The sequence below is a fragment of the Myotis myotis genome, unplaced genomic scaffold, assembly GCF_014108235.1.
Source record: "Myotis myotis isolate mMyoMyo1 unplaced genomic scaffold, mMyoMyo1.p scaffold_m19_p_1, whole genome shotgun sequence".
NCBI classification, from domain to species: domain Eukaryota; kingdom Metazoa; phylum Chordata; class Mammalia; order Chiroptera; family Vespertilionidae; genus Myotis; species Myotis myotis.
In genome coordinates, this window is record NW_023416313.1 from 14,984,283 (window position 1) to 15,010,074 (window position 25,792).

Below are 25,792 nucleotides of genomic sequence, written 5' to 3' on the forward strand. Positions count from 1 at the left end.
TGCTGTTAGGATAAGCGTGGTGTTGGGCTCTCCCTGGCACGGGTTTGAATGGAAAAAAATGAGGGACGACACAGGGTACACACAGGCAGCTCAAACGGTGAAATAGGGCCATGGTTTGCTTCCTCAACCTGGCCCATCCAGCCATGTACCGTCTCAGACCCAGGGCTCCTCGTGTCCATTGCTCAGTCCGGGCTACTAAAGCAGAAAGCATCCCCAAGACGGGCGAGGCCGAACAATCCTGGCTTTGTTTGGAAAGGTTTTGTCCCTGAGTTTTCTAGCTGGTGTTTATCTGACTTCCTCGGCTCCGGAGGAGCTAAACTAGCAGATTCAGGTTCTTGGAGAGGGGAAAGGTGGGAACCCGGAGCCCCACTAGCGCCCATGTGCTGGGATCCTTTTTGTCCTGCGTTGGGACAGAGCAGAGCGCGCCAGCCCGGGACAGGGGCGCACGGGGCGCGGGCTCGTTCGCTGCCCTCCGTCTCCTGGGAAAGGCTGAGATTTCTCCCCGCAGCCTGGCCGCCTCTCTTTCCTCCGCGCAGCCGGGCGAGGTCACGTTGGGCTCATTAAGCCAGCAGGTAGGCAGTGCCCTGGCGCGACAGGCGGTCCTGGAATGTGCGAGGGGCGTGGTGACAGCCTCTGCCGCCGGCCTCTTTGCGCAACACCTTGGCTATATAACCCGGCCGCTGCGCTGCACCTGAGTGACTGCTTGGGTCCACTACCTGCGCAGGGAGCGCTGGTGAGTACCGCCGCCCAGGCCAGGGCGCTTCCCGCTCCCATCTCACGCTCTCTTGAGAACCTTAAACTCCTTAATTCTTTTAGATATCCCTCCATGCTGACCTCAAGGAAACTTGGCTGGCTTTGGGCTGAGGAAGAGGAAAAAAATCACAAACCTCCAAATTTTCAGATTTCTTTCTTAGCGTTACTGATATTGCTATTACTACAGCTCCTATGAGTGCACTCCTGCTACTGGCAGTTATGAATGAGCCACACTTGGGGAATTCTCAAATTATAGATAGGTTAGGGCTCGTGGTTTGGGGAGGGAAAGGGGGTGGGGAATGGAAGTATTATGCGGCATCAGGAGGGCTAGGCGCTCTGTTCAGTCAGTGATTCTCTCTGTGACCCAAGGCAGGTCCCTCAGTCTCTGGGCCGCTGCTTCCCCTCTTTACAAGAACAGGCATTTGCGATTCGAGCTGAAATTCTCGGTCTGTGTGGCTGTCCGCTGCTGCACACCCCCACCCCACCCCCACCCAGCACGACGTCCACTGCTACGTTGTTCTTTCTCTAAAGTGACTGCAAGGTACAGTGCAAACTTGTTCACCGGGGCAGGTGGCCGGAATCAGGAGAGGGCTGGCCTGTCCCTCGTCTTGTCTTGGGAGGACAGAGCCCACAATTTTTCAATGTTCTGAGGGTATCAGGCCAGATAACCAGGGAAGTGGCTAACCAGGAGAGAGATGGGCACAGGTGCAGCTTCGGGGGGACCCAGGCTCTCCAGGCCAGAAAGAGGGCGGCCGGTGGAATGGCGCTAATTCAGTCTTCAGATCCCCTGGGAGATGCCTGCCCTAGGTCACTGGTATTGAGGTGAATGGAGTAGAACCCCTCCTGCTCCTTCCCAAGGAGGCAGCTTCCTCCAACATTTCATGGAGGCAGCTTGTTGGTTTCATCGGGTGCAATCCTCCCTCCCTGTGTGTTGGGTTCACCAAGCGATTTCTGGGTTAGCCCTCCTGTGTTGGAGTTCATTCGCCTACACTTTGTTGGGAATGTTTGCAAAGTTGGCCTCCTAGGAGGCCATTGTTTCAGAGTGTTAAACGTGTTTGAATCTCTTGGTTTGTGCCAACCAACCAGCTGATAATGATCTGCTGGCAAGAAGGGCATGCTTCCAAAATCCACCCCAAATCGCTCAACCACTCATTAAAAGAAGTCCCCAGTGGTGGGAGGACCTCTGGGTTATTACTGTTAGACACAGAGTTGACAAAAATAGCCTGAGTTCAACTTAAGAAAGAAGGCAGCCACCTTCCACCCCACCTTCCTCACCCCCCTCCTCCCATCCCATCCCATCCCAACCCTACCCTGGGGACAGAATGGCTATATCAGCAGGGAGCAAGCAGGATGTCTCAGGGAGTTAAGTCATCCCAATGGATTTTAATCATGCAGAAGAGTCCAAAAAGGGGGCTGCAAAATGATGGAAATGTGTTTTAAATGTTTATTATTATAAATTAGCCCTTTAACCCCCCCCAATACAATGCAAAATAATTGATATAGTTTTATAATTACATAGGGTTTCCTTAACATGTTCTAAACCCAAATTTAAGGTACACTGGGAGGGTGGTATGGTAATGGGGCCCTACTTCAAAGAGAGGGCAAATGTCTTTAAAAATCCTATTAGTGCTTATCAAAAGTCTAAATTAAAGCCATGTAGCAACATAAAACCAGGCCAACTGCTTCCCTGTCTCCTGTCCCACACCCCTCCCTCCCACCACTACCAGGCCCTTGGGGGCTATGTTGTCTAAAGGCAGCTAAAGAAAAGTAGTCACCACCCTCTTGGGAATTTTTGGTCTTGATCATTTTTTTTCAAAGTGTAAGAAAATATTCCCTCAAAGTGCGGTGTGATGCTCGGGGGTAACTTGTGTGCGAGGCTTGCAGCAGTGCCTGGCACAGTGCACTCAGCAAGCAGTCTGGCTGCTAAGTGCCCTGCATGCTGGGCTGCAGAGGGATCCTCCCTGTGCTTGGGGCGGCCCCAGGGGGAGAAAGTGAGGGTGGCTTGGTCTGTCTGCAGGATGCTGCCTCATGCCTCCTTTCCCCACTTTTTCAGATGTCCTTGGGCTGAGCTCCGGCAGCCCCAGAACAGGTCCAGTTTGGAAAGACCCAAACAAAGCAGAGTGTAGGGGTTGGGTGACTGCCAGGTGCCCTACATTTCCCTGTTACACAGGTCTGAGAAGAGCCAAGACATTTCCTCTCCTTAGCCTGCAAGACTTCCTGTTGGCATGGGGTGCGCAGGTGGATGCAGGAATTTGAGCCAAAAGGACTATCAACACAGCCAGATGGACTGTAGGGACCAGTGGTGGGAAGTGAAGGAGTAGGTGTGTGATCATAACCCCAGCCTCATGCTCAGACACCAAAAGCCCCTTTCTGGGCATCAGAACTGCCAACATAGGTGCCTTTACTCTTCTCGGCTCCTGTGGCAGGTAGCGAGAGCATGCTGGAGTGTGGCCTTGGGGAGGCCGGGGAGGAGCAGCTGGGTCAGGAGTGAGGTGTTAGGAGAAAGCCTTTGGAGCCTTTTAACTCCTAGCTTTATCAATATGAGTACATCCCTGAACCTTCTTACCTTTGTGGATTTGGGGGTTGGGCTGTATCTTAAAATTTAGAAATTTCAGATGGAAGAAAATAACAATCACCCCATCCCACCATCCACTCTGAACCCCATGGAACATTTCTGGATCCTTATTGAAGTGCTATGAATGGGACAACAATTGCCCTTTATTCACAATTTTCCTGGCTTTTTATTGTTGTTGTATTTTGTTGTTGTTGTTCTGATTCTTTACAACCTCTTTAAGGGCATGCCACTACACTGAATGGAGGCACCCTAGTAAACTCCCTATTTACGTTCTCCTCTCTGACAGTGCAGCAAGGTCTCTGGTCTCCATCAAGTTCATTCCATCAGCAAACATTTCTGAGCACTGCCGTGTGCCAGGCAGAGCTGCAGACCCCAAGGATGCAGTGAGCTAGACAAAGCCCCCTTCAAAGAGGCGATCAGCGCCAGGCAGGTCTTTTTAACTGTCTTGGGGAAAATCCTCAATCCCTAATTCCTAGTAGTAAAATGACTGGGTCAAGATTTATGTAAAATGGGTGGCTCTTTGGCCTTTTTGCCAAATGTTCTCCGGCATAGCCTATAGTGCTCATCTTACTGCATCCTCTCCAGTATGACATATTTTTTACAAAAACTTTTTTTTTACTCATTTTATTTAATTTGCACATATTGGGTTGCTGAACTCTTATTTGTAGCCACTTGTACTTCCTCTTCTGTGACTTGTTTGTTCTAGTCCTTTGGGTTGCATTGTGTCAGGAGCCACACTTCCACTCCATGTCCCTGAGAAAGCCTTTGCCAGGGAAATGGGTTCTGAGGAAGGAAGCCTGGAAAGAACAGGGTCTGACAAATTAATCCAGGTAGCATGGCACAGTAATAATCTCTACTATTTCTTGGATGCCTGCTTGGTGCCAGGCACTTTACTAGGCATCACCATTAACCTCATAACCCTGCAAAATAGAATTGTCCCCACTCTATACATGGGGACACAGACACTTGATGTCCAGAGGCATAAAGGGACTTGAGTAAGCACACAGCCCCTGATCAGGGGCACCTCTAGGATTTGAGCCAGGTCTAATGTGTCTTGCTTATGGCAGAAGGCCTGATGGTTGGTTAAAGCAGGTGAACTGTGTATGAGCATATAGGTTAAGTCCACTGGGGGCACCTTGGAGGATCATGAGGACTTGGCAGACCGAGAATCAATGAAGGTGGATGCGTTTGCATCCTCTTTCTGACTGAAGGGGACAGTCAAGACGGCGGACAAGACAGGGAGTAGGGAAATCGAAGGTGGTTAGAGTGAAATAGAGGTCAGGCTGGCATGGAAACACATGTTAAGAAGTGGTTGAGGGAGGCCTACAGAGGAGTGTAATACGGCGCTGAAGAGCCCACACTGAGGAGGTGTAAGCACAACATTTATCCACTCCCCCAACCCTTGCAGCTGCTGGCTCTCCCCGCCATGACATCTGAGTGACCTCCTTTCAGTGGCTGCTCCTTTAAGCTCTGTTTTCCCACCCACAGACCATGGCTCCTTGGCCTGAGGTGGAAAATGCCCAGCCCAACCCAGGTAAATACATCGAAGGCATCACGAGCCAACAGCCCCCCACGGATGGGAAAGGAAAGGAGACCAACAAAAGTAAGTGCCGCTCACCCAGCCCCCAGGGGCCTCCTGTGGGGACCTCAAGAGACACGGGTCTGATTCCTCATTTCTCCTGGCCTTTGTTGTTTGTTTGGCCAGATGTCGCCGGGACCTCCGACACCAAGATTGAACTTCTGCCATCCCACTCCACCGCCACCCTGATCGAGGAGCCCACCGACACAGAAGACCCCTGGGACCTGCCCGAGCTTCAGCACAAGGGGATCAAGTGGACAGGTAAAGTGAGATCGGCAAGGGACTGAGCTCACCACCATTACAGTATCGCCTCCCTTCCCACTGTCCTGATGCCCTTCGAACAAAGGGCCCGGCCAGGGTTGTCACCCGACAGTCTAGGAGGCTTGGAGTGAAAGCACGGAGTGATGATTGGGGAATCCTTGGTACTTTCTTTCGTTCATTCGGCAAATGTGCCATTGCTGGGGTTATAACCAGGCTGGACACGGTGCTGCTCCTCAATTACCCATTGCGTGCTGACCAGCTCCTGGGTACTGTCAAGGTGCTGTGGCTGCAGCAGTGAGCAGTTAGGGTCCCTGCTCTGAAAGCTGGATGGGGTGGGGGTGGGGGGGTGTCCCCTTCCCTAAATGCAAGCATCAGAGAAGTCTTCTGGAAGACAGAGGTAGTATAGCCAGAATAGCCGGGCAAGCAAATGCTGCACTATTTTCCTGGTTCAGGGTGTAAGGTGATCTGTGGATTGCAGGACAGGGAGGGGAAGGGAGCTTTTGAGGTGGGAGGGGTGAGAACCACTTTAAAAGCAGAGAAAATAGCCATCAAGGATGCAGCATTGCCCAAGCCCTCCCCAAATGGAGGCTGTGATTGCTACCTTGCAGCCACCTCTTAGAAAATAGTCTGTGCTGTTCAGAGGAGCTTAGGAGAGCCATTATCTCTGACCCCACACTTAGCGGGTGGTAAGTGCTCTTCACCGCCTCGCTCAGTGACATGGGCTCAGCTGAGCATGGAGCCTGGCTTGCTTGTCCCAGACTACACCGAACCCCTCCTCCCCAGTGCACATCCTGTGGAGACACTGCAGGGGTTTCAACTAAGTGGGCGATAGTGGTAATTTCCCTGAAACCGCAGCCACAGCTGCCCACCATCTCTGGGCCTTGCTGTCCATAAGTGCTCACAGGCCCCTGGCTGGGGGTGGAGGGGGCTGGGGGGTTCAGAGTTCACTGCCAAACTCCTCAGGGTTTCAGACACTAAAGTCTTTGTGCTTTTCCCCCTCCCCCAGAGAGAGACACCGAAGGGAAGATTCTGTGTATCTTGCAAGGGATCGGGAAGTTCCTTCTGCTCCTGGGCTTCCTCTACCTGTTCGTGTGCTCCTTGGATGTCCTCAGCAGTGCCTTCCAGCTGGTTGGAGGTATGGAAGGAAGGGCTGAAGGGCTGCGGTAGGGGTGTTCTCATTTGGTTCAGATCCTTGCCAGGCATTAAGCCCTCTCCAGCTGCATTTTAGGGCTGGGAGCCATCTCATCTCATCTCCCATTTTACAGAGGAGAAAACCGAGGCCTACAGAAGTCTGACTGGCTTAGGTGGCTTAGGCCAGGAGCCAGGGCTGGAGCAAGTTCCAGGCATCCAGGGCCTTGTGTTTGTCCACGAACCTTAGACAGGAAGCTGTTTGACATAGATTTATCTAAGGGATCCCTTCCTTCTTGGCGGCCCCCATGTGAGGGGAGTATTGGATAAGAATAACCTTAGGCCAAAGTTACTAAGAGAATCAAAGCTGGACCTTTGCCGGAGAAGGACAGGGGTCCCCAGACTGGGAGAGCCTTCATCCAGCGCTGAGCATGGCCCAGCGTGGCCGTGAAGTGTGAACTCACCACGGGCTTGGTCACCTTTGTACCCCAAATGGGCAACGACACTGACAGCTAGCACTTTGAATGCCTCCTGGGTCGGGGCATTTTCAGGGGCACTGTCTTCAACATTCCTTCCCATTTATAGAGGAGAGGGCCGAGGCTCAAAGAGATCCTAAGGCTCACAGCTTGTAATTGGCATAATGACATTCAAATTCAGGTCTGGGGCACACCTGGCACATGGCTTTTTGCACCCCTTGGTGCCTCTCTTGAGAACTCATCTTTGTGACTTGGGAGAATTGGGGTAAGGGGCTTACTTTCTGGATGCCACTTCTGGTCCCCCTGGTCTGAAGCAATAGCAGCAAAGGTCTCAGAGGCACACGCAGAAATGACAGCTCCAGCATTCAATTACAGGCTGGGGCTAGGGCTAGGGCTAGGGCTTAAGGGAGGGAGAGTGGATAGATGAGAAGATCCACTCTTGGAGGACAAATCTTATGAATTGGGAATACACCCCAGAGATAGGAGTTGAGACAGGAAATTCACTGGCACCCATAGGGCCAAGTAGAGTTGAGGCCAGGTTCATGACCAGAAGGCTAGTGGTTGAAGAAAGGAAGGGCACAGGATGAAGCCACAAGAGGAACAGGGTCTAGGGGTGGGTGGGGTATGTATCCTGGCATCAAGGCAGTGCAGGGGAAATGCACAAGGGAGCAAGCTGCCACAGGTGCCAGCAGGGCTGGAGGCTGAGATCCACAACCAAATGTTGGCCACTTGGTACCCACCTAACCCCCTAACATGTGGCCATGATTTGTTTTATTTTTCCAGGAAAAATGGCCGGGAAGTTCTTCAGCAGCAACTCTATCATGTCCAACCCCCTGGCAGGACTGATGATTGGGGTGCTGGTGACAGCCATGGTGCAAAGCTCGAGCACCTCCACATCCATCATCGTCAGCATGGTGGCCTCCTCACGTGAGTTCAGGCACCCATGAACCCAGATCTATTCCAGGTGTTCCCCTTGCAGCTGGGAGCCTGCGATTTATTCTGCATGTGTCCAGGCTTGTCACCCTGATCTCCCCATCTTGTCCTACTATGGTGTGTTCCACTCTGAACCTCAGGCAGCTTCCTGTTCTATTTCCATAGCCCAGTCTGAGAATAAACCCTGAATTATCTGGAGCTGTGCTGTCCAGTCCAACAGACACTCGCCATATGTGGCTATTTAATTTTATTTAACCTTAATTGATTTTAATTGAAAATATATAGCCCGGTCGCTCAGTTGCACTAGCTATATTTTAAGGGGTCAGTAGTCATATGTGGCGAGCAGCTGCCATTCCAAACTTGAACCTGACTGAGAGTGGAGACAGATTCCCTGAGTGGGACAAGTGTGAACACATGAATTTTCAACCCAAACCAGCATTTTAGCCAAAATTAACTAGAGCCTTTTCTGGGCCCAATTAGAAAAAGATATTACTTCTTTAAAATAACTTATGTGCTTGAACATTGTGGCACTATATTAATCTTGTTTAGAAAAAGAAATTATACTGCCAGGAATTTGCCATGTTTGTTATTTGTTTTCTGGTCTCCCTCAAGGTGGCCTTGCCTGTGAGGAATTGAGAAAGACACTTCAAAGTAGAGCTCACGAAGGGTTTCTTGGGTCTGTGGATTCCCTAGAATTATGTGCTCAAAAAGTCTTTTTGGTCCATGTTTATATTTCTATATGAGTCGCCCTAGCTTTTGTCAGATTCACTGCAAGGTGCATACAGGTGAAGAGCTGCCGCTCTAGGCAGTGACTAGTCTGATGTATTCAGCCTGCCTGGGGCATCTCAGAACCTGGCCAGGCTGCCTACCTATACTCGCTGGCTTGCTGACTTCCTGTTTTCTACCCAGTGCTGACGGTGCGGACTGCCATTCCCTTTGTCATGGGAGCCAACATTGGAACCTCAATCACCAACACCCTTGTGGCGCTCATGCAGGCAGGAGACCGGAATGTATTCAGAAGGTAGGAGGCTCAGCACTAGCCCTTGACACCAACAGGCCCATCGGTGTTGGCCAGCTTGTCATAACTACCTTTAGATCGCCACTGAGAATGTGCTTGTCAGCCCTGGCCCGCCTATTCCTGGCCATAGGGGAGTGCAGCTGAGGGTAGGGATCATGACTGGAAACAGCCCCCTGATCTGCACAGCGGGGGTAGGAATGGCACCATCACTGTGTTGTCTAAAGGAGTAAACACAATTATACAGGTAAACACTTAGCAAGGTGCCTGGCACAGAGTCAGGGTTCCCTAAATGCAATCCCTAGCTAGAAGCTTACCACTTGCAACATGGTGCAGTTAAGACAAGGCCAGCTAGGTTGCGGTTTCCTGTCCTGCTTAGTCAGAAATGATTATAACCTGAAGCTTTCATTCTTGGCCAGCTCAACCCATGCCACTGTTTCTTTGTTCTTCACTCACCTGCTACTGAAAGGCAAAATGTAGCTTTTGTGGATGTGGATGTGTGAGATATGAAATGGGGCGGGCTGGAACCAGGCAAAGGGAACCCTTTGCTTCCAAAAGGTTAATGTAAAAAGTAAGCACATTTCCTGGCCTCTTTTCTAACAGGCCACAGCTTTCTTTCTTTTTTACTAAGATGGAGAGGCAGTTTTCAGCTTGTCTGTGTGATGTTCGTGCAGTAGGTCAGGCATGGGCCTTGGACAGGCTAGTTGGATGGCAGTAGTCGTAGATGAAACACGACTGCACATTATCCAGGGTGTTTGCTCATCTGATCTTCTCAAGAAGCCAAGATGGCTTTCCTACGCCCCATTTTATTAATGTAGAGAGACAAAGAGGCTAAGCAACTTTGCCGAGAGGAATGGCTGGAATTCAAGGTTTTCTTATCCAGATTTTGGGCTCTTTCTACTGTTAGATGAATTTTTGCCTCTGGATAACCCATGACATACAAACATAAGCATGTGATCTACGGCGGTGCCTGCTCATAGGAATGTGGTTGACCTTGCTCACCGCTGTTGGAGATATTTTAATAGATTGACCTTCCTAGACTGGTGCCCACTTGCTCATTGACTAACCTGGCTGCTGGCTCGGGCTTCCCTTCCGTAGGGCTTTTGCCGGGGCCACCGTCCACGACTTCTTCAACTGGCTCTCCGTGCTGGTGCTCCTGCCCGTGGAGGTCTCCACCCACTACCTGGAGGTCCTGACCAACTTGATAGTGGAGTCCTTCCATTTCAAAAGCGGAGAAAATGCCCCGGAACTTCTGAAAGTTATCACGAATCCTCTTACAAAGCAAATTATCCAGGTAAGGTTCAAGTGTTAACTCCCTCCCCCTTGCCCTTTACCCTGCTCAGTCGGGGATGGACAGGAAGGAATCTCTGAATGCCGCTATTTGGCTGCCTCTGAAAAAAGCCAAGGAAAATGAAACTGGGGAAACACTAGGTAGAGTAACGGACCTTTCTTGTTTCCTTGACCTCAACATGCGTGTCGTGTTGGAAGGTGGAGGGAGATGGTGAGTGCTTCTCAAGGCTCAAGCACTGCCCATTGGACACCTGGGGCCACTTTGGTCTCACTACTGACCTCAGCACCAGTGGGGTCACTGGCAAAGTATTATCCTACTTCCAGCCAAAAAGAAAGGCTACTGCCCTTCCCATCCATCTTCCCTCTGGTCACCAGAGTCTGTCCATATTATTAAATGAAAGAAGGCTTTGTGAGTGTTGCCTTAGGAGAAGGGGCCAGCTTAGACCTTGCCCTCTCACTCTCATTTCTGGTTTTCTCTGCCATTCGGTCACCCAGTGAATACCTACACGCTTTCTAGGCACCAGTTCACTATTCACATCTTTCGCTCGTTTATTTATCAAGCACTTGCTTATGTTTAGGTGCTGACAGGGTGAGCCCCAGCTCACCTTTGCAGGGACTTGCCATCTGTTCACCTCCTCTGAGGCCCTGTCGGTAGCAGCCCCTGCGAGTCCCTCCCATGTTCGTTCTGAGTATGTGCTGACTCTCTTCTGTCTATTGCCTTCCTCAGCTGGATAAAAAGGTTATCAACCAGATTGCAATGAATGACCCAGCAGCTCAGAACAAGAGTCTGATCAAGATTTGGTGCAAAACTGTGACCAATGTGGTAAGTTTCTAAGAATATTGGTGGGTGAGTGGACTCTGTACTTGAAGCAAATTCTTTCATTCGAAGTGGGCAAATAAAAGGTCAGGCAAAAGAAAATTGGAGACTCCTAAAAAATCAAAACTGGCCCATGAGGAAATAAGTCCTTGAATGCTGGATGGACAGACAGAATGCAGTAGAATGGAGAGAACCTTTTGCCCCATCCCACACCACAGATACATTATTCTCACTTGGCATTATTTTCATGTCTCTTAACTTCTGGCTGCTTCTGTTCCCATTTATGGAGAAACCATGGTCTCCCCCTTCTCCCCACTAAAATTGAGTGTTATGTTTGCCATCTAGACTCAGATGAATGTCACCGTCCCCTCGATTCAGAACTGCACCTCCCCCGACCTCTGTTGGACAAATGGTTCCCACACCTGGACCATCAAGAACGTGACCCACCGGGAGAATATTGCCAAGTGTGAGTAGAGCTCAGCGCATTAGCCACTGGGACGGCTATCTGGGGTGCTGAACAACCAAGATTCTGTCACTATGAGACAGAAGGAATAAGCTGGGGCCTAAATAACAATCTGTGGCTTGGGGGGGACTCCATGCCCTTCTAATAAGGACTTACCATGGTTTCTTCAGGCCAGCACCTCTTTGTGAATGCCAACCTCCTGGATCTTGTTGTTGGCATCATCCTGCTGGTCACCTCCCTGCTGGTGCTCTGTGGCTGTCTGATCATGATCGTCAAGGTCCTGGGCTCTGTGCTCGAGGGGCGAGTAGCTGTTGTCATCAAGAAGACCATCAACACTGGTAGGTGAACTGCCCGCCCCATTCGGGGCTTTCTAGGGTTGGCATCACTGTTGCCACCTCAGGGAAGCTCCTTTAGATTCTTATCTAGCAGCGGCCTCTGTATGGATTTTATCATTGGATTTGAGAAGCTGCAGAAGCTAAGACACTCTTGGCCCTTGAAGTCTTTCTTGGCGTCTTGGGTGGGACCTGGGGAACAGGAACAAACTTGGATTGCATGTTTGCAAGGTCCTGAGAAAGAGCCAGCTCAAATCCAGAACTGTGGAACCATCCTTCCCACGGGTTTCCTACCCTAGCACATGCACCCACTCTTGTCCTGTGGGGGTGCCCCCCAGGCCTCCATCCCATGCCTTCCTAGAAGGCTTGTGACAGATCACTTTTCCTTTTGTCTTCCAGATTTCCCTTTCCCCTTCTCCTGGCTGACTGGCTACCTGGCTATCTTAGTTGGGGCAGGCATGACCTTCATCGTGCAGAGCAGCTCAGTGTTCACGTCTACTTTGACCCCACTGATCGGTGAGTTTCTCCCTGGCTTCTCCCTCTGGCACTGTTACCATCTCCTGTCATCCTCTGGGACTGATGTTACGGACTTTGTATTTTCCCCCAGGTGTCGGTGTGATAAGCATTGAGAGGGCGTATCCACTCACGCTGGGGGCCAATATCGGCACCACCACCACCGCCATCATGGCCGCCTTGGCCAGTCCAGGCAAAACCTTGAGGAGCTCACTCCAGGTCAGGAAATGCTGCATGGGGTAGGGGCTCTGTGGGTGGGATGAGACAATATCAGTGGTCTTGCAAGCAGATGGTCCCTAACAACAACCCTGCTTCTCTTGTTAAGTCTAAAATGGTAATGTGGAGGAGAAGCCATCTACTCCTTAAAGAGGCAGTGAGACGCCCATCACTTACAGTTGATTAAACCTAAGTGGGATGGCCACTTGATAGAGGTAGAAAGAGTATTTTGGAATCATAGACATTATGAAGACCTGAGGTTCTGGCTAAAGCCATGATGTCCAATAGAAATATAATATGAGTGTAGAATACAAATTTGAGTCACCCAGGTACTTTGCAATTTTTAGTAGCTACATTTAAAGAGTGAAAAGAAACAGGAAGATCAATTTTAATGATGTGTTTATTTAACCCATTACCATTTCAACATGTAATCAATATTTTTAAAATGTGATAATTTACATTCTCTTTTGGACTAAGTCTTTGAAGTAGCCACATTTCAAGTGCTCAGTCGCCACACGTGTCTACTGTGTTAGCCAGGGCTGGTTCAGGTCCCTAGCCGGAGGCCTGGTACCTTGTGGGAGGACAAAGGACAGTGAGTGGCCTCTGAAGTCAGGCTTCCTGGGTTTGAAACCCACCTCTACCTTCTCTCATCTGTTTGACTTTGGGAAAATAGTTTAACCCCATGGTGCCTCAGTTATCTCTAATATCACATGGGGATAATATTCATAGCCACCTCATAGGATATTGTTTGAGGATTGAAGGAATCCACATAACGTGCTTAGAACAGTTGTTTCACTCATAGTAAACATTATAAACGTCAGCTGCTGATGCTGTTAACTGTCCCCATTCCTCCTTCTCTCCCCTCCCTAGAATGGGGCATTGAGCCAAGGGACCCAGCTGTCCTGCGAGCCTTCCCCTCTGCCCCTCCAGCTCTTAACTGCTCAGCTGGAAACCGCAGGGCCAACACACAGGCCAGCAGTGGGCACATGCATGAAGTTCATTGTTAGTTTGCCTAAATGACTTCAGGCTCTGAAAACTGTGTTGTAATTCAATTGGTCAACCCCCTCCCAGCCACACACACACACTCCTCCCCTCAACCTGACACATGGTGGGCCCTCAGGCAATACAGGCCCCTTGACTGTACTACTACCTCAGCCATTCAGCCAGCTAGGTGACACCCCCTTACCACCCCCCACCCCTGCCCACTACCACCACTACGCGACAGACCATTCACCTGTTCAACTTCTTGTGTTTCAGATCGCCCTGTGCCACTTTTTCTTCAACATCACAGGTATCCTTCTGTGGTACCCAATCCCGTTCACCCGCCTGCCCATCCGCCTGGCCAAGGGGCTGGGCAACATCTCAGCTAAGTACCGCTGGTTTGCCGTCTTCTACCTGGTCATCTTATTCTTCCTGGTCCCACTGTCCGTGTTTGGCCTCTCGCTGGCTGGGTGGCCAGTGCTGGTGGGCGTGGGGGTGCCCATCATCCTCGTGATCCTTCTGGTGGTGCTGCTCAAGCTCCTGCAGGCCCGCTGCCCCCGCATCCTGCCCAAGGTGTTCCAGACCTGGAACTTCCTGCCCCTGTGCATGCGCTCGCTGAAGCCCTGGGACATCGCGGTCTCTCTGGCCACCGGCTGCTGCATGAGGAACTGCTGCTGCTGCTGCCGCATTTGCTGCCGCTTCTGCTGCAGGCTCTGCTGCCCCACGTGCTGCCGCTGCAGCAAGTGCTGCCAGGACCCCGTGGAGGAGGAGGACATCCACATCAAGGTCCCCGAGTCCTTTCGTAGCCTCTCCATGGTCGTGGAGGCCCCGGAAGGGGTCCCCAAGTCCAAAGTGGACGCCCTGAACACAAACACCACCTCCAGCCTCACAGCCTTGTAGGGGCTGCCCCCGAGGTGGGAGGAGGGGCCCCAAGTCTCCCTCGCTCCCTCCTGGTTCTGCAACGCCGTTCTCCGCTTTGCTGAGAAATGGCATCAACATCAGCTCTGACTCTCATTCCCCTTTGCGCATGTGTCAGCCTGCATGGTCGCTCTGTCTCCACCCCTGCTCCCTGGTCTCCCACTCCCTGGAAGGTGCAGAAAGAGAATTAGACAATGAAGCCTGGCTCGATAATGATCCCCTCCACCCACCCGCTCCTGCACACAGATGGTTTGGCCAATGGGACTTATTCTCAGACGTAACCATCTTCTGAAGTCCCAAGGGAGGAATTTATGGAAGGTTCTCAAAGATGCACACACACATATGCTTTTCTTATTGTGATAAAATTCTCCTTTACCATAGCCTGGCTTCAACCCAGAGCAGCTGCCTCCAGGTGTCCTCTCCCCAGAGCAGGACAGTTTCAGGGCAAGAGGCCTTGGAGAACACAGGCATGGGCCTTTGCTCTCTTCCTAGTGCTCCCCAAGGCTCCCTCACCTGGGCAGGTATGGCTAGTCCAAGCATTTTACCTGCTGAGTCTTTGAGTTTCCAGGATGGGAGCCAGGATGCACTTTGACCCACCTGTTGCCTCATCTTCCTAAGGGGAGATCAGGTGACAGCAGGGTCCGTGTGTGTCTGTGGGTCCAAGGGATGTGCTCCTTCTTGCCCCACATGCCCTCTGTGCCTTCTAGAGCCCCAGCTATATTTACCCCTTTGCCCTCCACACTCCTCACCTCTAGTTCTTCCTGGAGAGGAAACTTCAACCAGGTCCGGGGAGGGGGGACTATGCCACAGCGCATCCATCATGACAGGCCGGGACACCAAACCAAGCCCTCCCCTGGCCTTCCCCCATGTAGATACCAATTCCCTAACAGCCATTTATACGCCATATTTATAGCCGTGCACCTGTACAGCGTTTTTATAAGTTATATAGTAATAGTAGTGTGACTTGTTTGGGGCTCTCATTGGAAATGTCAAGGGAAACAAGACTATCTGTATTTTGTAATGCTGGCTTTTCAACACTCCTCTGTAAGCCCTGCCCGTGCCTCACTGTAAATACAAAAGTTAAGCCTGGACGGGGCTGCGGCCCTCTTTGCACTCTACAAATTGGATCCTTGTACCTGTATTGATTGTATTTTTTTTTAACTGGTTGTGGGAAAGAAAAAATAAAGATGATCAAACCCAAAAAGAGTGTGTTGCTTTCAATTACAGGGAAATAAGGGCCTCCTGGAACTGTTTACTAAAAATTTGGGGCTACTTCCCCCTGAAATGTTACTACTCACCACCAGGGCAGCTACATAATTTGTTGGTCCCCTTGGTCAAAAGGCAGGAGTAAAGTGCCATTACAGGCATGGCAGGTAGAAAGCTTTCCTTTCCTCCAGCCTCTCCATGGGCTTTTTAGTTCTTTTTTTTTTTTTTTTTGTCAACTCCTCCAGCAGCTCCCCCACCAGAACTGTCTGCCTGCTCTCTCTATTTTGTTTGTTCAGTTTGCTCATTAAATTCCACATATGTGTGAAATCATGTGGTACTTGTCTTTCTCTGACTGGCTTATTTCACTTACCATAATGCTCCACAGGTTCCTCTATGGTCTCTCTGGTCTTGTCCTTTTATTTTTTTTTCCTCCTCTTTTTCTAGTTTTCTGACTTTTTAAAGTTTGTTATGAGTTGAAAATGCATTTAATGCACCTAACCTCCTGAACAGCCTAGCTTAGCCTCGCCTACCTTAAACATGCTCAACACAATTTCCACAAAACACTGGCAACACAGTAAGTAGACTGTAGAGGGTTGGTCATTCACCCTCCTGGTCGTGGCTGACAGCTGTGGCTCGCTACCACTGCTCAGGGACCTGCATCTTGATGGCTCCTACATAAGATCCAAACTCAGAGTTCCACGTCTGGTTTCTACTGAAGGCACACTGCTTTTGCACAACCATAAGTCAGAAAATCATAAGCCAAACCATTGTAAATCCTCGAACATCTGTAAGACTATCTATATAAAAGGCTAATATGCAAAATGTCCCCTCAGGAGTTCAATCACTCGCTATGACATGCGCTGACCACCAGGGGGTGGCACGGAACATGGCAGGCGACCAGCGATGGTGGTGGGGCACTGAGGGAGCAAGGGAAGGAGGAAGCGGGGATGCAGGGAACCTGATTGGCCCTGATTGCTGGCCAGGCCTAGGGACCCTACCCATGCACAAATTTTATGCACTGGGCCTCTAGTTCTTTATAAAATTTAAATATTAGCAAGGATTTTTCTGTTTGCATTGTGTGATGCCAGTTTTAGATGCAGAATTGCTAAAATCGCATTGCTCATACATATATTTCATTCCTACCAGAACAGCAGGAACATTGCACAGAACTCACTCAGTTGTTTGATTTCATTCCCTGGTGTGTGCACATTGTACCAACTCTTGACCTCACTGAGGAGTAAGGAAGAAAGAGGAGAAGGAACTACAGCTGCCCTTGCTTCAGCATCCTCATTTTCAGCCTAGGCAGGTGACTAATGCACAAAAGTAAGGAAGTAAGAGTGAGAAAGGATGTGGTAAGGCTTCTCATGTTCTTTTGTTTCCTGCAAAGAAAGTTCTGGCTTGAATGGAAAGCATGGCCTCGGGGCTGTCAGCTTACTCTGTTATAGACATGACACGCTCACCTTGTACTTGAGTCCTGCTGTGCTCCCACTAATGTGAGTCTCCAGGAATTCTGTACTCCAGGGCATTGCAAATGTCCGGCTTTTTCCTGGGCTCACCTCCCTGGTGCTCAGTCAGCCCCCTCTCAGATCTCAGCCTCCTTTCAATTTCCCCTCTCCTCAGCCCCAGGTATCTTCAAACACTCTATCCCTGATGTCCAGGGAGGAAGCCCCAAATCTGTGAACATCCTAGCTGGCCAAGGCAGCACACTTACCCTTTCCTGCAAAGAACAATGGAACTCTTTCTTCAAAACTGCAGATGTCCAGGCAGGCCTGGGAATAAGCATTGAGGAGGATTTTCACCATGGAAAGTCCCCTCCACCCCCCTCTCCCCAGGATGACTTCTGTGAGGCACTTGTTCCAGAATATTCTCAACTGTGGAACCCCAGGTCTCCTCCCAGAGACTGTATTTCAGTAGCTTGAGGGCCAGGAATATGCATTTTAAAAATGTATATATATTTTTTTTTATTTCAGAGAGACAAAGGGAGAGGGAGAGACGGATAGAAACCTCAACGATGAGAGAGAATCATTAATCAGTTGCCTCCATGCCCCACCCCCAACCCCCCTGGGGAATTAAGCGCATAACCTGGACATGTGCCCTGATGGGGAATCGAATGGTGACCTCCTGGTTCATGGGTCTATGCTCAACCACTGAGCAATACCAGCCAGGCAGGACTGCATTTTTCTAAAAATGCATAGAAACTGCGATTCTGATGCAGGGGATCCCTGAATCATGTTTATAAGAACTCTGTTCCAGAAAAGAGCAAAAATAAAGCCTCTCTCCCTTCCTCATTACTATTCTCCTCCTCTTCCTCCTCCTCCTCCTCCCTAGCCCCCCACCCTACTTATCCTCCATTTTCTACACACACACACACACACACACACACACACAAATGTTAACATTTCTGGGTGGTAAGAAATATTTATAGAAATTTTATATGTATGTATATATATTAACCTAAAAATAAAATTGCAAAGTGAAAGGTAACAAGCATTTATTGAGATGAGCAGGTGCTGTTGGGGAAGCTGTGATCTGATCCAGAGGTGAAGGCATGCAGTGTCTATGAGAAAGGGGGGGGGGGGGGGAGACAATTACAGGGACAGAAGGAAGGAATTTCCATGGCTAAGAACCTAAGGAAGGGCTTTCTATAGGGACAGATAAGATAACACAGTGATGCGCATTCTCAAGGACATCTCAGTCAGCCCGCATTTATAACAGCAGTTGTTCGGAACACAGTGCTGTTTCAGCCCAGTTCAAAGGTCCTTTTGGCTAAAGGTTTGAGGAGTTAGCTGTGCGAGGCTATTCTATTCCCCTGGGATGGCAGCTCTGACTCCATTTGGAAGTGGCTCCATTTATATTATGTTTTACATGTATATGAATCTGCTCTCCTCCCAATATTTTGACCATGACTTGTATTATTTTGTCACTAGTAAAAAAATGTAATGAAAGAAAACACTAACAAACTGGAATGACCCCTTCCCCCAGGAAGTATGTCAGTTGGGGGACTGGATTTGCCTTGAGTCTTTCCTTGCTCAAGAGGGAGGCTTCTCCTCCTGTCTTATCTATACATACATAACCAGGAGGTTCCACCCTACAATTGACTGTCCTTTGCTAGGCCCTGCGGGCTTTCCACCCCTTGGTCTTCTGTACCTGCCTGTAAATTGCTCAGCCAGGTTGTTCAGAAATCTGTCTCAGCTTTCCCACTCCATTTCCCAGGAATGTTCCTAGCTTCTACCCTTCCTCAAAGGCAAGACTGACCATCAGTGTTTGCAGGAGGGAAGCAGAAATGGTAGTGATAATCCTTTCTCCCTAGGAGTGTTGGGAGAATTCAATGCAAATGCTGGTGAAGGCGCTTTGCCCTGGGAATCACTCCAGGCCTTCATTCTTTCCACTGAACCTCAGGAAACCCTACTGAGCACTGGGAAGGGCGCTGGGCCTGGGCATGCAGACAATGAAGGCCGGGTCCTGCTTTCAAGGATCTCCCACTGCCCAGAGACAGTGAGATACAAACACACAAAGCCAGTGTGAGTTTCATAGGGGAGGAGGAGTCAACCCAACTGAGAGCCATCCTGTTCCCCCCGCTGAAGAGCCTGGACCTGCCTGGCCGGCTGGCTCAGTGGTTGAGCATCGACCTATGAACCAGGAGGTCACGGTTGCGATTCTTGGATTGTGGGCTCAATCCCCAGTGTGGGGTATGCAGGAGGCAGCCAATCAAGGACTCTCTCTCATCACTGGTGTTTCCAGCTCTCCCTCTCTCTTCTTCTCTGAAATCAATAAAAATATATTTAAAAAGAAAAAAAAAGAGTCTGCAACCTGAGTCAAGTTTTTAACCTCTGTGGCCTGCAGGCTTCCAATCTCAGAAACTAAAGATACCTATTTCACAGGGTTGTTGTAGGGATTAAGTGAGATTTCCTCAAACCGCAGGTGTTAGCATCTTTCCTTTAAAATGTCGGCTATATCTCCCTGCGACCTCTACAATTCCAGTTGACCCTTGAACAAGGTGGTGGGTTAGGGGTGCTGACCTTCAGGCAATGGAAAATTCTTCTATAACTTAAATTGGCCCTTGGCATACAATTTCCAACCACCCATTCAAAACACAGTGGACCCCTTAACAGCACAGGGTTGAACTGCTCAGATCCACTTGTCAGGGGATGTCAGCACCCCTAACCCCTGTGATGTTCAGGGTCAACTGTAGTTCATTAACTTTGCCACCCACTTTCACTTAATCTTAAGCTGCAATGCTTATGAAATCGTGGGTTTGATGTTTGAGTCCTGCTATTTTTTGCCCCCTTAATGAACATTAAAGCAAAGGCATAGCTATTAAAAATTTAAAAGTTCATTCAGATCTACTTAGACACACTTCATGTGTGTCCAGGGGTATAAATACTACACTGACGGAGATGCTGAGATTCATAATTAAAGCACCTAGCAACTTGCTTGGTTGAGGCAAGGCTTAAATACAAATTTTGTTGATTCCGAGAAGCACAGAGAAGGTGAGAGGACCCAGTGCCTTGGAAAGGGGAGGTGTGGAGGTAAGAAAGGCTCCCTGAACACAGCACTGCTGCCTGCACTCTCATCAGACAGGTGGAAAGCTTGTGGGAGGGAGGAGGGGAAGAGGGAGACAGGAAGAGGGCAACAGACCTTAGAACATTTAAAGAATTGCCTGCAGGGCAGCCGGGCTGGGCTTTGGAGCATGAACCCAGAACCCAGAGATCAACTAGTTCAGATAACGATAAAAAGGTTGCCATGTTCTCTGGGGAGTTTCGACTGGATCCTGATGGATATGGTGAAATACTGAGAAGTCACATGTTCTCAGAATTATTTAGAAGTGGCTCAAACAGAAGGTCCGCAGTCTGATGACTGTAAAAACAGCTCTTACGTTCCCCACCCCTTCCTTCCATCGCTGGGGCTGCCACACACAACAACCCCTACGGAACTATTAATTCATCTCTGCAGAAATGAGCACTTGGTTTCCCATATCAGCTTCTGTTGTCCCAAAGAACTGAGGCTGCTACAGTCGTCATAGATTCCTTTCTCTGCCCCACCCTCTTCAACCAGGCTCAGCAGCCAATCAATTTCCTCTTCTATTCTAATCAAGTCCTGCCCCTTCTGCTTTCCACTGCCCCTGTGGTTCGAACCCTTTCCATCTCTTGCCTCAGGGCTTTGTCTCCAAACTGGTCTGGCCGCTGGTTACATCTGGACTCCTACCAGTAGTAGCAACAGGATCATAAGCGAATCCCTTAATCTCACTAAATCTCAGTTCCCTCATCTGTCAAATGGGGATAACGTGTTCACGTATCCATGTCCAAGGGCTATTAGGGGGATTGCGTGAGATACTGTGTGTAAAGCACTTACTGCGCTGCATGGCACATAGAAGTTCAGTAAGGATTTGCTGGTATTATTTATAGGCCTCCCCTTATGCTGCAATCTACAGCTGCCTAAAATGTCCCAACTGTTTAAGTGAATGCGTTGGCCTTCTGGTGTTAGGCACAGAGCCTGTCCAGAGAGTCAAAGGTGCCCTCTGCATGCAGATCACTGAGCATTGTGGCTGAGGGTCAGCAGAGGTGAGACCAGGGTGAGGTGAGGAGCCCCCTGAGACACAACGTTTCAGGAGGCTCTCGCGCTCAGGGTCATGCAAGTGCTTCCTTAAACGGCGTGTCCTGTTCCAAAGGTGGGCTTGCAGTCTGCTTTGTTTTCCTCTGGTTGACTGGCCCTTTACCCTGAGAACCGGGTTCTCTAGCTTTTAGTAAAAAGCAAGAGAGCTCCAACGCAGCCTACCAGGTTCCCTAAGGCCCAAGGAGGTAGGAGGAAGAGGTCTGAGACCAGGGGAGGTTTAGGGTTACAGGGACATCATGGGAAGGGAGTATGAGGAAGAGATGACTATCAGTGTCCTGGGCACCCAGGCTGCCCAGGGGTAGAGATCTGCTATCAACCCTGAGTAGACACAGGTTGGCTAGTAGGCTGTACCTTTCACTGTTAATATACTATTCCTTATTTAAGTGTCTATACTTTTCCCATCCCCAGCTTAACCTTCTAACAAGGGAGAGCCCCCCACCCCTTCCCTCAGCTGCTGGTTGGCCCCGGCCCTGAGCTACTACAGCATGTGCTGATTAGCGGAGGTCTTTTTCCCATGCTCTGACCACCTTCTTCTGCTGATAACACAGGAAACTCTGGATCCAGTGCAAAGGGTATTGGAATTGAGGTGGTAGAGGGCAGAGGCAAGGCACCATCCTATCAGGGGTGATCTGGGCAGACATATCTGTCTTGAACCCCTCACACCAGCATGAGTGGAAGCTTCTCTTCCAGTGCCGGGTGGTACAGTGGACAGAGACAGGTCTCAGAACTTTCAAATAGCAGGTTGATGTAGCGAGGTGAGGCCACGTCAGGCGGGCCCCAGTCTGGTGTTCAGGATTAACATATCATGAAAGGAATCAAGGAAGTGGCTAGGGCTAATCAGAAAGTCAGCGTTGCTGGGAATCCCAGCCAGCAGGGTTTGAACACCCCTGCAGAGCTCTTCCCTTTCTCCACGGGCTTGGCCCAGAAAGTAGCTTTTTTTTTTTTTTTTTTTTTAATACTTTTAAAATTTATTTTAGAGAGGAAGGGAGAGGTAGAGAGAGATAGAAACATCAATGATGAGAGAGAATCACTGATTGGCTGCCTCCTGCACGTCCCCTACTGAGGATAGAGCCCGCAACCCGGGCATGTGCCCTTGACCAGAATCGAACCCAGGACCCTTCAGTCCCGAGCTGATGCTCTAGCCACTGAGCCAAACCAGCTGTGGCCAGAGAGTAGCTTTGAGAGAAGAAGCAGTGCAGTGAACTAGGACGCTTATGAGATTTGGTAAATGCCAGGCTAGGTTTGAAATCTGGATCTACCACTAACCCTCTGTGAGGTACTGGTCAATGTATTTGACCTTTTTGAGCCTCAGTTTCTCCAGCTGCAAAATGGGGACTGTATGGAAGCAAGATGGAAGCATGTGGGTGGTTGTATTTGCAAAGGACTGGAAAGTAGATTCTGGTTGTTTCTGTCCCACCTCTATTTTTCAAATGACAGGCTGCTGGCTTTAACAATATTAGTAGAAATAAAAGAGAAGCTGATTTGCATTAGAATTTTTTGAGGACGCTCTCTAGTGGGTTCCTTGGGCAAGAATTAATAATGTGGATGAATAACATGTAGAGAGCACTTACCATGTGCTTTTTTCTAAGTACATTACAGTGGGGCCTTGACCTACGAGTTTAATGCGTTCCGTGACAGAGCTCATAACTCAAATTACTCATATGTCAAGTCAAAAAGTGAACGAGTGAGACACGTGATGCTGGGCTGATGTTGTGGCGTTCACTGTGACGTTTGCTGCGCCAACTAGCGGTGGGGTATCTGAAGCTGGCTCGTAACCCGAGTTTTAGCTCGCAATTCAAAGCAAAAAATCAGCCAAGAGACAGCTCCTATCTCGAAAAACTCGTTAGTCGGGACACTCGTAAGTCAAGGTCCCACTGTATATGGGCTGACGTATCTGTTCCCCCAGGAACTCTGTGAGGCAGGAACTACTATGATTCTTCATTTTCAGGTGAGGAGAGGTACCCTTGTCTCCTGGGGAGCGTGCTCACCTCTTTATTCCCACTAGACTGTTTGCTTATTAAAGACTGGCTTTGGCGCTCTCATGATTTAACAAATAATTTACTGGGGCAAAATTCCTACAGCATAACATAAACTATGTGGCAGTGAACAATTCAGTGTCATTTAGTACATTCACAATGTTGTGTTTCCATCATCTCTATCTAGTTTCAGAACATTTCCATTACTTCAAAGTCAAAGCCCTTACCCATTCAGCAGTTTTCTCCCTATTGTCCAACCCTCTATTTGTATCCTCTTTTTATGGATTTATCTATTCTGGATATTTTTTACAAATGGAACAATATGTGTCTTTTTGTTTCTGATTTTTTTTCCACTTAGCATAATGTTTTCAAGGTTCAACTAGTCCTTTTTTATGGCCAAACAGCACTCCATTGTATGTATATTCCACAATTTTCTTATCCATTCATCTATTGATGAAAATTTAGGCTCCTTCCACTGCTTGGATATTTTAAGACCTGATGATGTGAACATACATGTACATTTCCTTGTCTGAGTCCTTGTGTTCAATTATTTTGGGTATATAATTCTACCAAGCGGTAGAATTGTGGAGTCACTTGGTAATTCTATGTTTAACTTTTGGAGGAACTACCAAACTGTTTCCCACAGTGGCTGAACCAGTCTACATTCCATAAACAATGTATGAGGATTCCAAGTTCCCCACAGTCTCATCAACATTTATTTTCCCTTTTTTAAAAAATTGTAATCATTCTACTGGCTGTGAAGTGGCAGCTCACTTCCCTAATTGTAGAGAGCGTCTGGGAAGGCACATGGGCATTTCTTTGATTATTGTCAGCTGAGTCCAGTGGCGTTGACAGAGCCACATCCTGGAAACATACTGTGCCAGAGGCAGGTATGTTGTCAACCTGACTCTTAGCTCAGGTCCAGGGGGTGAATGTCATTATTTAAGTTCAGCCGGGAGCAGAACGGACGCAATTATCCGGGCTCAGCCAGGAGTGACAATTACAAAGAAGCTACAAGAATGAAGAATTGTAGCTTGATCTTTAACCATGATTTCACATAATTTCCTTTGTCTTAAATGCTAGTAAAACTTCCTGGAATCATACTGTATAAAATAAACTCGCTGTACCGGCTTTGGGTCACTGTCTCTCCATCAGAGGGTCAGCTGTTCCCCCGGGTCCCAGCTCTCCCTACTGTCTCTGTGTCTGTCTCTTTCATTTTCTCAATCCCCCATCGCCCCTACTTAGGACTCGTGCCGCTCTCTAGCCATGCTGGTCACGGTAAAGAGAGAATACTTATACCTAATGACTAATGACTAAGGATGTTGACATTTTTTCATGTGCTTGTTGGCTATTTGCATATCTTCTTTGGAAAACTGTCTACTTAAGTTCTTTGCCCCATTTTTTAGTTGGGTCGCTTGTCTTTTTATTGAGTTGTAAGAGTTCTTTATATATTCAGAATACTAGACTTTTATCAGATATGTGATTTGCAAATATTTCATCCTACCCATAGGTAGTCTTTTCACTTTCCTGATAATGTCCTTGGACGCACAAAAGGTTTTAATTTTGATGAAGTCCAGTTAATCTATTTCTTCTTTTGTTGCTTATGCTTTGGTGTCACATCTAAAAATGCCTTGCCAGATTCAAAGTCATGAAGATTTATCCCTAGTTCTCTGCTCAGAGCTTTATGGGTTTAGCTGTTATACTTAGGTTGTTGAACTCTTTTGAGTTAATTTTTGCATATGATATGAGGTAGGCATCTAACAATTCTTTTGCATGTGGAAATTCAATTGTCCCACCTCCAATGAGACTGTTCTTTCTTATTGAATGGTCTTTCCTTTGTGAATTTGATCTATGTGGAATAGGCATGAAGACAGTGAAAGAAGAGCCAGCTACCCCAAGCCCTGGCCTGGGAACAAAGGGGCCAATCAGGACAGATTGTTAAGCATGTCAAACGGAAAATGGGGAAGAAAATTTCTAGAGCTACAGACTTGCATGTATGTGGTGTGTGTGTGGGTATGTGTGGGGGGTGCTGCTCCCTCTCTATGATTTATCAAACATGAGCTCAGGGATCCTTTCAAATTTATTTGATTTACGGAATGCCATGAGAAGAATAAATAATGTAAACCACTGTGGTAACATGCAAATCCCAAATATGAGCCCAGTGCATGTGTCACACAGACAGGCAAGACGAGCCTTTGCACAGGGAGGGGATGTAATTGCCATCATTTCAGTTACTTACTTTCTTTGTTTGCTTTTCTAATATTCCTGACTGTGGAAACTTTGTCCAAGTTGGTGATTATAGTATAATATCTTACAGTTTTAAAAACCTATTCACATTCTATTGCAGCAAGTGCTTAACTGAAATAAGACCTCACTCGAATTCAATGAACTTGAGATTGTAAATAAAATACTTGGGAAGGACTCAATGTTTATAGTATATATATCACACCAGAATTGCTGCTGAACTAGGAGAAGAGGATTAATGTTTTCTAAGTATTTACTATATGCAGGGCACTCAGGTGCGCAACCTTTGTTTTCTCATTAATCCTTGCAGCAGCCTGTGAAGTAGGTACTCTGATTCCCATTTTACAGAAGTGAAAACTGAGACACATAAAAAGGTAAGTCTCTTGCTCATGGCAGAGTAAAATCTAAAAAGTGTAAAATCTACGCACTCTCTTTTAAATACACACACACACAAACATACACACATATGTATGCTGATTTCAGAGAGCAAGTTAGAAGGAGAG

At 48.5% G+C, this 25,792-nt stretch overlaps 1 protein-coding gene across 1 annotated transcript; it reads left to right on the top strand.

The window, feature by feature from the left end:
* Positions 1 to 585: 585 nt before the first annotated feature.
* On the top strand, positions 586 to 15,444 carry SLC34A2 (solute carrier family 34 member 2). The gene is made up of 13 exons (XM_036330528.1): positions 586 to 733; positions 4,817 to 4,931; positions 5,034 to 5,168; positions 6,175 to 6,303; positions 7,556 to 7,699; positions 8,615 to 8,726; positions 9,819 to 10,014; positions 10,738 to 10,833; positions 11,173 to 11,293; positions 11,461 to 11,628; positions 12,022 to 12,138; positions 12,230 to 12,354; positions 13,609 to 15,444. The coding sequence occupies exons 1-13, from the start codon at positions 608 to 610 to the stop codon at positions 14,230 to 14,232; spliced, it is 2,208 nt and encodes a 735-aa protein (XP_036186421.1). The 5' UTR covers positions 586 to 607; the 3' UTR covers positions 14,233 to 15,444.
* The last annotated feature ends 10,348 nt before the right edge of the window (positions 15,445 to 25,792 follow it).

Bases quoted from the DNA above. Each gene is read 5' to 3' on its own strand.
- SLC34A2 (XM_036330528.1), top strand. From the start codon at position 608: ATGTGCGAGGGGCGTGGTGACAGCCTCTGCCGCCGGCCTCTTTGCGCA. The intron at 4,932-5,033 runs GTAAGTGCCGCT...TTGTTTGGCCAG, and splicing joins AGGAAAGGAGACCAACAAAA to ATGTCGCCGGGACCTCCGAC. The intron at 11,294-11,460 runs GTGAGTAGAGCT...TGGTTTCTTCAG, and splicing joins CCGGGAGAATATTGCCAAGT to GCCAGCACCTCTTTGTGAAT.